The sequence below is a fragment of the Gymnogyps californianus genome, chromosome 19 (assembly GCF_018139145.2).
Source record: "Gymnogyps californianus isolate 813 chromosome 19, ASM1813914v2, whole genome shotgun sequence".
Lineage (NCBI taxonomy): Eukaryota > Metazoa > Chordata > Aves > Accipitriformes > Cathartidae > Gymnogyps > Gymnogyps californianus.
Window position 1 is genome coordinate 7,642,520 of NC_059489.1, and position 10,838 is coordinate 7,653,357.

Genomic DNA, 10,838 nt, shown 5'->3' on the forward strand with positions numbered 1-10,838 from the left:
CGCCGCCCCGGCCCCGCTCCCTCCCGGCACGGCTCAGGTTTCCTCTTAGGTCATTTCCTCGCCCGAGCCGGGGGAGGGACGGGCCGGGACGGGGCGGGAGAGCAGCGGCAGCCGCCGCAGCGCCACCGCCTGCGAGCGCCGGGCCACGGCGGCCCGCGGGGGCTGGTCCCCGGCGCCCCCGCCTGTGCCAACCCCGGGCACGGACCCCTGCTCCCCCGGGAACCCCCCTCCCCCCCCCCAGGCACGGCCGGCTGCCTCCCGGCTTCCCCGGGCATCCTCACCTGCGCCCCGGGCGCTCCCAGGCACGGCCGGCCGCGCCGCGGTCCCCCCCCCGCCGGCGGGCTGAAGCGGCACTTACCCCTCTGTCCCGCTCCCCCTCGGGGCTTCCCCGCCGAGCACCGGCCGGGCTCTCCGGGTGAGAGCTGCACCGCGCTGCCGCTCTCCGGGTGAAAACCGCGTTTAATCCGCCCTCCCCTCCAGGCCAGGGCAGGCTGCAGCGAAGTGGCATAAAAAAATCCATAGGAAAAAAAAAAAAAATCAGGAAAGGGGAGATGCACTAAACGAACTCACTGCAACAAAAGCGGAGTGTGGTATAACATACTTCACATTTTTTTCTCTCAACTCCCAACCATTTCACAGGGGAAGACCCCTCAGGGGGTGAAGCCTTCGCAGCATTTGGAGGACAGCAGGGCAGCCAGGCTGCTGAAACCAGAGAACAGCTCAGGAAATGCAGAATGAGCAGTTTGGGAACATTTTCTGCAGCGCTGTGTGGCCTGGCTAGATACAAACAAAGCCTGAACTCATCCACCACGCGTGCGTGGCTCAGGACCAGCTGCCATGGCTCTGACAGTCCCTCTTGGGCACAGCGGTGGGACCAGGCTGCACAAACCCCCTCGGCCGATCCCCCCTTGGTGCGGTTCTCAACGGTGATACCCAAAGCACCACCCCATATCGCAGAGGGGATGGGACGGCTCTGCCTGCTGCTGAGGAGCACCCAGGAGCCAGCGATGGGAAGGGAAAACCAGATGGTTCCTGCCGCCCCACGCTCTGCACCCTGATTATCCTCCCTTTTGGGCAGCAGGAGGGCCACGGCAGTCCTGCGGGGTCCAGGAGGAAACGTACGCACTAGGAGGAAAGGAATAAACAAACTGCAGCCAGACATGAGCGTAACAAAATATTTAATGTACCTTTTCTCAAAGGTGGGCAGGCGTTGCGCGCGTTGTGCTCGGATGCTTTCAGACAACAGCAGCTGCAAAAGATCCACTCAGGCAACACAGCGAAATGCCGCAGAATTACAGTTCTACATCACAAGAGAAACTTAAACCCAAATTAAATACAATCTATTCCAAGCCCGACTGTAAAACATTCATTTCTTTGCAAAAATGATGCTATGCAGCTCTGGATGAGCATCCTGAGAACAGGACTGTCCTAGGAACTCGGCGAGCCAGCCGGCACTGCAGAAAACAGTGTGTTCATCACAGAACTTGTGCGTCAATGTTCTCCCGTCCGAGGCCAGCTAAGAGCGATGGTGGATCGCCTAACCACCACAGTGCAACTCGTCTCGAACACTCTGCCTGCTAAAGTGCTTTTGGGTGTTCTGATGGTAAAAGGCACTAGAAGAAAACAAACGCAATTGCTGAGCAGCTTGTGAGGTGAATTTCAGGCAACGCAAATCCCCGCTGATAGGATTACATCAGAGTGAAATCCCAGCCATCCCAACGGGCAAAATCCGGCGCAGTCTCACAGCGAGTCACTCACCGCATTGAGTCATTTGAAACTGAACTGGTGTGTAGTTTCCGAGAGCAAATCTGTCCCAGCATACGGGAGAACAAGGTGACTACAGATCTCTCCTGTCTCCCCCTCCTCTTATTCTAGGACATTCAGCTTCAAACGGAGTGTGTTTTGCCAGAACAGCATCAGAAATAAGACTCGTCCTCCTAGCGCTTTGCACTAAACCAGTCTCATTCCCAAAGAGAAAACAATATTCCTGTTACAGTCCTTTCCCCAGCAGCGACTCCCAGTTAGCCAAGTCCACGGAAATTTGAGACAGACGCTGCTGACCAGAGGCAAGTGATGAAGCGACTGTTAGATGCAACTTCTAATGTTGTATAGTTGAGGTTGTCACTTCTTTCTCCTTCACTCACTAGAAGACCAGCTGCCTTTATGGGCCTATAACATTTATGACTAACAGCCCAAAGGGATGCATAAACCAGGCTGCGTGCTGGAGCCCTCCAACCAGGGAGTGTCTCGTCCACAGCCTGGGCCAAACTGGCACAACTAAAACTCCGACTTCGCCATCTGTTAGATGGAGGCAAGCTCATTTAATGCAGAGTGGAAGAAAAAAACATCCCAGAGAGGAAAAGCTGCTCTATATTCTCCATTGCTGCCCTCTCTGCGGAGCAGCCAAGCTGCACGCCCCTAAAGCTGCATGCCTGCATCACCTCAAGTTCCACAGCACACTCAAGGAACATCGTCTTAGCAGAGCACACAGTTTTCTGTTCTTTCTTCTTTACCCTGTGACAACCAAAGCAACTCACCCCCTACTCCAGAGGTTGCAATTCCCACCGCCGAGTTCCCGACCAGTTTCCCCCTATTTTGTGCAGTTTAACAGCAGCTCTTTGACACAAAATGGAAAACAAGAGTCTTGCAATGTTTAGACAGGATGGATGGGTCCCGATTTCCTATGGAAGCCTAGGTCTGCACAGAAAACTTTCTGCTGTGGCCAGTCCTGTCCCTGCTAACCATGACAGCATTCCTCTCTACCAGCAGCCAAAAGACAGTAACAATCCCAACCTGTTTGTGTCAGTTTCAAAACGAGCTATTTCTCTCCCTCAGAAGGATGTCACGAAGCTAAGTTCATTACTGGTTATGATGTCTTTCCAAGAACAACAGATGAACAATAAACAAAGGCAAAATATTGTTAAGAAGATTTTTGGGGGAATCTCAGAAGAGCCTAAATAACACAAGAAAATGCCAATAGGATTGAGGCACTTTGAGAAACTTTACTCTACATTCTTTGCATTTTCTCCTCTAAGCAAAACCGCCCATTTTTAGAGTACATGCAGCTAACACTCCCTCTTTGAGGCTCATATATTAGCCTCCTGCCTGACACTGCTCAGTGAATTTAATTTTACGTAGCTCTCAAAGTCACCTGCAGTGAAACAGTCACTTTGCACTCCAAGATCTCATACCACAGCAGACACAAAGTTATTTGGCCTGGGCTTGCAAGGAATCTCTCTAGATATCTCAGCCACCAGTGAAACAGCTGCTCTTTAAAAACAGCCTCTCACAATAGTTCAGGATAAGAGAGCAACGCTGATATGCTCAAAATTGCCAGGAGAAGTTGCGTCAACAGAATGGCATTGGTCACGCTGGAATTTGGCCAGGCCATTTGGGATTAACACCCTGAATATTGCAAAAGACCCACAAAAAGCTCTGCATTAAGAGAAGACCCATCAAACCACCCTCTGAATAACTGCAGTGCTCTGCCCTATCCACCGCTCGCCAGATGACTAACATGCTTTTGTATCACAGAGGCTCTTCCTCGGAAGTCTGCCTTCCACACGCTGGTCCAACCACACCCCGCTCAGCTTGAAAAAACAGAGAAGAGAGGAGGAAGAAAGTAATTTTCCTCTTTTTCCCTGTTACGTAAATCAGAGTTGGGTTGGGTTTTTTTCATAACCATTCACAAAACCTTTGAGACTCCAGAAAAACACTTCTCCAGCTCTAGTTCAATCATCCTTTTCTTGTCAAACACCATGGTAAGCAACCAATTGCGATTTGATGTTCAGTCTTCTCACTTCAGCTAATCTTGTCAAAACATTTTCATTTGTTAGCACCACTGTAAGACTGAGGTTCAGAAATGTTCTGAGGCCACTACAGAAATACTTGCTAGAAACATTCAAAAGTGGTATTTAAAAAAAAAGAAGAAAAAAAAAGACATTTACTAGTTTCCACAGGACTTTTCCTTCATTATTCCAACTTAGACTAAGTATTTCTAAAACTCTATACAGCATTTGTTTACTCACTGCATTGAAGCAAAGAACCCTGAAGTAAGAATTGGGCTTGTGCGTTGAATCCCCTTAGAGCGGGGTTCTTCATCTGCAGGTCTACTTGTAAAAAGCATGACTGAGGCAATGCAAAACTCTAAGGGATGTGTGGCAAGACACGCAGTAAGAGAAATGGGCACTTAGGATACAATCAAGCTCACCAGAGTTAAAGAAAGAGAAAGTTTGGGTCAGCGCGATCCACTAGAAGATTCTGTGTTTAAGGTAGCTGAGGATGCGCAGCCAGCGAGTGGTAATCAAGAAGCAGCAGCTGGCAGCAAAGAAAAGGAAAACCGAGGTTCTGTGCACACTAAAGAGGTTCTATCTGACTTCACAACAGCAGGACAGAGCTACCTGTGCAACACTGAGAAAAGGATATGGTGGAAACAGCAGGCCATAGAGCAAGGAAATAAAACTGTGCGGATGCAGTGATAGGAAGTGACGTTACGTTGGTTAAGCAGCACTAGCTAGGCCAGGATCCCTCTCTGTGATCCAGGGCAAGCACAGGAATTCACCCACTTTATCGGGTGCCTTTTCAGAGCAGAGTCTCTGCTAGGTAATTGTCTGCTTGGTTCCTCTCTCCCCCCACTAAACATGTGCTGATATTAGAGGAGATCGAGTAAAAAAGTGCTCAGTTGAACAGCTTCCAGCAAAGCAGTTCAGTGTCTTCAGCAGAACTGCAGTCGCCTTCTCCTTCTGCTTGGTCCCAGGAGGTGATTTCCTACAGGCTGGCGGAGCTCTGACATTTCCAACACGCTCGTGACAGAGCAAAGCCCTCAGTTTCCCCTCCTCCAGGAGAACACCAGGTAGCCACATACATGCCCCTTTCAGCCGCCCTTCCTCGTAGTGCTATCGGTGTTCTTCAGGGCACACAGCAGGCTGCAGAACAGCTCATACCAAAAGAAGACAAGGCCAGTAGAGACAGCAGCCTTCAGCAAGCTGGGCGAAAGGCCCTTGAAGTATCCACCCGGGCCCTCCTCTCGCATGATCTGCCTTATGCAGTCCAGGAGACCCCTATACATCCGTACCTGGGAGAGAAATGGCGAAAAGGTTAAACAAGAAAACTCCAGGACAACTTACCTGGAAAAGAACACAGAGATCCCCAAACTATACCACAGAAACAAAATCTAGACGTGCAGCCTGGAGATGCCTTTCTGGCTATTATAACTAACTGAAAGTTTCAGAGAGCCAGTTTGTAGAGAGTAGGGTAGAGGAAAAGTACATATTTTGCATCAGTAATGGCTTATGCAGATCACTCTAATTGAATGGCCATAAAATCTTTATGCTACAACAGCATGTATTATGTATGGTACAAGTTTGTGAAGTAATTATTTCAGATTGTGCTGCTACTGTTTTCCATCCCCTTCACTCTCTAAGGAGGAAAAACTTTTCAGTTTTCTGACAGAAAGAAAACACAGCTACAGCACTTAGAAGTCTCTAAATTAGCTATCTGCATGTCATCGTGTCACACTGTGAAGGTTTAACATCTTGTGACACATCCATGCTAAGAACAAATTCTGTACCTCACTGGAAGAGGAGAAGCATCCAATGCAATGGGTTAAGACTTCAAATTCCTATCCCAGAGTTTCTTGAGGTACAGACTGATTTGCTTCTCAGATCCAAGGAATTTGAAGGAAAAATAAAATTGCCACATTTCACGGAAAAAAAGAGATAGTTCCTTCAAAGATCTGTGTCTGTCTTACAGTGTATTTTGAGGTGGTAAGGATGGTGCTAAAGAACACTGGAAGTATTTAATTTGCTTTGAATTTCAGGATGTTCTGGTACATAAGACACATGCTGAACACTTGGTGCCCATTCCTTGTATCAAAATATTAATTGCAGAAAAGGATCCTGACAGCCAGGCCATCCCAGCATAAAGCTACTGTCATCCTCTGCTAGTAATTAGGTCCTGAATCAGAAATACCAAGCTGCAACTAGAAAAGTAAAGTAAATCGAAACCCCTTTGCCTGCCTAACTCATCTCCAGCTCCAAGACAGCCAACGTGATGAAGACGGATGAGAAGGCAGAGCACAGGTATGTTGGACAATGTCATAAAATTAACCCAGTGTATTCATGCAGCTACTCCTATTATTAAGCGAGACCAATGCTCAGCTCCCAGAAGTTCCCCAGGAGCTCCCAACCCAAACCCGAACACAACAGGTACCACGGGTGAATCATCACTGCATTCTGGTGCAATGGACTGGCTCTGGATTGTCTTGATGCAAATCCATACTCTCGAAAATCAGTCAATTCCAACATTTCTCACCTGCCCAAAGGCTGCCCGGGCATGCTCAAAGCCACCCACTTGCAGTCGTTTTTTGAACAGGTCAAAAGGGTAAGTGAGGGTTTTGCTGATGATTCCAGCGCAGCTGCCACAAACAAGGTTTTTAACGTTGCCTGAGAAGCAGAAAGGGGAGAGGATAGCGGGGACGGGAAAAAAGAGGATTAGCAGGGAGTTCTAATTAAAGATCATGAGAGGTAAGTTAAAAATCACTTTTCACAAGAAGTAAGGCCAAAAAGGCCTTTTAAAGTTACATCACCTCTTCTGCATAGTTTGGGCCACAGAACCTCAATCTGTATTTTCTACATCAGGCTCGCAATGTCCGTTGGAGCCTGAGCATAACAGCTCATCTTGGTTCATACACTGATTTATGCTTGTGCTCTGCCAAGTGGCGTTGCACAAAAAAAACCAAGTCACCAGAGAACCTGCCACTAGTGGATGGAAAAGTTTTCATGCCCCCCAGTAAAAGCCCAGTCACTGGAAATCTTGCACTCCTGATTGCTCAAACTGATTTATTCTGGATTGGAGTAAGTCACAAGTTGACACTGCCTGATGATTTCAGAGGCTTGTGGGAAATGAGTTTTGTGATATTAGACTTTTTCCTGATAAACGTAAGTTCCCAGCACAAAACCACCGTCAGCCTCTGCCATCTAAAAATAAATATGCAGACATGATATTGAAAAGTCTAGTTCCTCCACTGAAGAAATTCCATTGAGGAACAAAGCCACGCTGATGCTACATACAGTCTCTCTCAGGGAGGCACTAGTATCTAAAACTGTCAAGGTGACAGGTCACATCAGGATGAGGTTCTCTTATAACGGAGCTAGAAATCAACATAGAAATATCAAATCGAGAGCTTGGCAGTTTTAAATTAGGCTAAATGAATCCTCTTCTGTAACAGCTGTGCTGGAATCTGCAGGCAGATTTCCTGAGGAAATCCAAGAGTCCTGTCCCCACAGCACTGATGAAACAGAAAGATTACGCCAGCACTGTCTTCCCGCAGTATCAGTAATGTGACACAGCTCCAGAAAGAGTACCCTGGCCTGTGACACTTCACTTTCCCATCCATCCACATTTCCATCACGGTTATTCCATAACAGGAGCTGTTTGTAAACTTCACTGTACTTACTTTTGCAATATCTGTGCAGGGGTAAGAATGAGAGATGGGAAATTGAGATACTTTTCAGATGTTACCTCAAAAAGGGTGGTAGCACAGAAAACAGCTTATATCAGTCTCCCAGACTAGCATTCATCCTCTCGTTCTCTCCAGATCGCAGACATCACTGTCCCAAGTGCCTACCTCCTTTCTTTCCTTCAGCTGGAATCACCCATTCAGAAAACTGTTGCAGGATGTTGTAGAAGGAGAACTGGAGACCAGCATATGGAAAGATAGCAATGATTGTGGGGGTCAAACCTCTATAGAAAGTCCGAGGCCCTTCTGTCTGGTACATTGTCACCACTGCATGGCGAAGGTTGCGATAGATCTAGACAATAAAGAAGAGGCTGACTCTCTAGTGAAACAGGCTTAAAAACAGCAAACCAAAGGTCAGGTTATTTCCCAGTAACAAGGACAGGCGTTTCCCGCTGCCTGAAATACAACTGACTGGTTTTCAGCACAAAGCGATGAACAAAGTGATTTTGCACATCTTCACACAGTATTCTCAGCTAAGCCCTTGTGACTTTTATAAGTAAGCTGACAACCTAAACCTACCTCTGAGCCACAAGAGACTAACTGAATGAATGATCGTTAGCTCTGCGCTGAAAGGCCTGGGCTAACATTGTATCCCATATCCAAGCCATGCTTCTGAGGGGAAGAAACAAGGCACAGAGCTGAGAGCTGTGGCCTGAGACCACTTGCATCACAGATATTTATTTTTCTCTTAACAGCTCTGCTTGCTCCCGCAACAGAATTCATAACACATATAGTGATTCTACTGCAGGCTAAGTAAAAAAACAGAAATGGCTCTGATACAAACTCATATGAGTCTAGTTATTACGGACCTAATCAGTATGGAGACCAATTCTTGCATAAATAAGAACATGAAACACAGGTGAAAGGTGACTGGTTTCAAGTATCACCCCCATCACTATCTAAACATGACGCTGTGCAAGTGGAAAGTTTCAAACATGCAATGTTCGACAGACTGGGGAGTGCAATCTACAAATGGCCAACAGCCAAAATGAAAATTGAGTTATCCTGTTAAGGACAGTTTCTCCTTTCTGGATCACCTGTCAGGAGTCAAACACAATCAGGAGCAGCAAAACCTAATTAAGAAAGCTGTGTCAATAGCACAGAGGATAACTTGGCAACAGTGCAAACATTGCTCAATAACAGCACCTGCTCCTTTATGCTAACCCACAGACTGTTATGTACTTTTCAAACCTCCTGTATTCACACGCATGACGCATTGCTACTGCTATAGATGATAATTCCAAATATTGAATCCTCAACCATACCTTAGGCTCACCCTGAGCAGCAAAGCGGGTGCGTAGCGTGTCAACAGGCTGAACTGCAACAGTGGCCGTGCAAGCAGCCAGTCCACCGCAGACGAAGTGCACAAAGGAATCGCGGGCATCGTATGAGGTGACGTTGTGCACCAGTTTTGTCAAGCTTTCAAACGCCATGAACTTACAGAAACAAACATACACAGGTCAAGGAGTCAATCCTTATCACTGACATGGATCTCCCACTCCTCTCTCCTTTCACCAAAAGAGCTCCACCCACCGCTTGTAATCACCTTCTCCCTCTGACCTTCAAAAGTCCTCCCCAACTTGCAACCTGTTGGAGCACGTGCTCAAAGAACACCTTGTAAAAATCACTGAGCAGCCCGGGGAATGCTTGGGATATTCTGATCTCTTGACACTTCTACTAAATCTTGCATTAGAATTGTGAAAAACTCATTTTAATGATCTATGTCTCCTGAAGAGTGTTTGCTGTGTTACAAATATGCTGTCCATTACTCTTTCAACCACCGCTCATAAAAAATGTTGTTAATATTTACAAATTAAGCATTACAATGCTGTGTAAAACACCATCATCAGCTTCATTGATTTTTTTTTTACTAACAAGCTGTTAGGGTGACAGCATGAACCAAAGCAAAAAACTACACAGGCTTGGAACATGAACAGCTAAGCCAAGTGTCAGGAACAAACAGGGCTTGTCTATGACACTTGATACAGACAGAACTCAGTTTGCTCTAGCTGTCCTCCAGGCTGGCCAGGCAGGCTGTTCAGCCAGCTCAGGAATATTAACTTAGGAATTACACATCAGCATTATACAACTACACATCTTTGAGACTGGAGCTGGCTTGCATCAGTACAGTTTAAACTGGGACCTTCCTGCATCTGCCCATGCAGCCACTCTGAAGAGAAGCAAAGCAGAGTCCTATGTATGTATGCTGGGCCCAGATGATGTCTGGTCACCTTACCTGAACAGCTCCATAGCCAACTGAAAGGAACTGAGCAGGAACATGGCCCTTCCAGAAGGCTACCAACCCCTCTTCCTGGAAGATGCGCTGTACAGCTTGCAAGATGCCATGATACTTAGCCCCTGGGTTTCTGGAGGAGAGCTGCTCGATCTGAAGCTGGAGGAAAATAGAGAAAATATTTTCAATTCCACATCACATTTCAACAAGATTCAAGTGTCCAATTCAGGAATTCACAACGCTGTCAGCCAACCAATGCTAAGGGATGACATTCTGCCTTCCCACTGACTCACATTTAGAACTCACTGGGGTATTATTTACATAGGGCTCTAAAAGAATAAAAACATGCATGCAGCACAAAGGTAATCAGCAGGGATGATGGTGAAATTCAGTGAGATAGTGGAGATCATTCAGAAAAACAGAGAAAGAGAACAAACTATGAAAAACACAAGATCCCATTCAAACATACAAGTTAAGTTATATAAACAGAAGTGGTGGACACAAGATAGCCCTACTACCTTGCATAACCTGTATACAATGCAGGTGAGGGCTGAGGAGCAGATTTAGTGCTCTCTGGTTGCACAAGTGACCTATTCATCCAGGACAAGATCAGCTCTGCAACAGGCTCTTTCACCCCCTGTCCCCAAGCATGCCACGAGGAAGGTACCTGAAAGCGGATCTTGATGACATCCAAGGGACTGACAAAGACCCGAGTGACCAAGCCAGATGCTGATCCCGCTGCAGCCGCTTCCACCGTGGAGACGCACTTGGCCTCAGGGTCATAGCCGACCATGCCTGCCTGGTGTCCCTGCAGCCTGGGCAGAGGGGCAGGGGCCCCAGTGAGCCCTCCCCAGCCAAGAGGCTCCTTCCCAAGCCTCTGTGGCCTCACGCCCCTCACCTCACAGACCGCTCCCCATCCCAAAGTTCCCCTCACCCCAGAGGCCCACAGCCCCCTCCTCACCCCAAGGCCCACACAGACACCCCCCCCCCCCCCCACAACAACCCCCCCACCCCACAGCAGCCTCTCCTCTCCCCACGGGCCCCACAGCTCCCTCTGCCCCGTGGCAGGCACCGGAGGGGGATACG

The 10,838-nt window shown here is 47.7% G+C and overlaps 1 protein-coding gene across 1 annotated transcript; it reads right to left on the bottom strand.

Moving 5' to 3' along the window:
• Positions 1-1,161: 1,161 nt before the first annotated feature.
• On the bottom strand, positions 1,162-10,838 carry SLC25A19 (solute carrier family 25 member 19). Its single transcript, XM_050908599.1, has 7 exons — positions 10,825-10,838; positions 10,420-10,567; positions 9,756-9,911; positions 8,785-8,955; positions 7,628-7,811; positions 6,313-6,443; positions 1,162-5,074 (listed from the first exon to the last, which is right to left on the bottom strand). The coding sequence occupies exons 2-7, from the start codon at positions 10,543-10,545 to the stop codon at positions 4,874-4,876; spliced, it is 969 nt and encodes a 322-aa protein (XP_050764556.1). The 5' UTR covers positions 10,546-10,567; positions 10,825-10,838; the 3' UTR covers positions 1,162-4,873.

Coding starts and splice junctions, on each gene's coding strand:
- SLC25A19 (XM_050908599.1), bottom strand. CDS start 10,545: ATGGTCGGCTATGACCCTGAGGCCAAGTGCGTCTCCACGGTGGAAGCG. Junction 8,956..9,755: donor TTGGCTATGGAGCTGTTCAG/GTAAGGTGACCA, acceptor TGTTTCTGTAAG/TTCATGGCGTTTGAAAGCTT. Junction 5,075..6,312: donor CCCGGGCAGCCTTTGGGCAG/GTGAGAAATGTT, acceptor TTTCTCTCCCAG/GTACGGATGTATAGGGGTCT.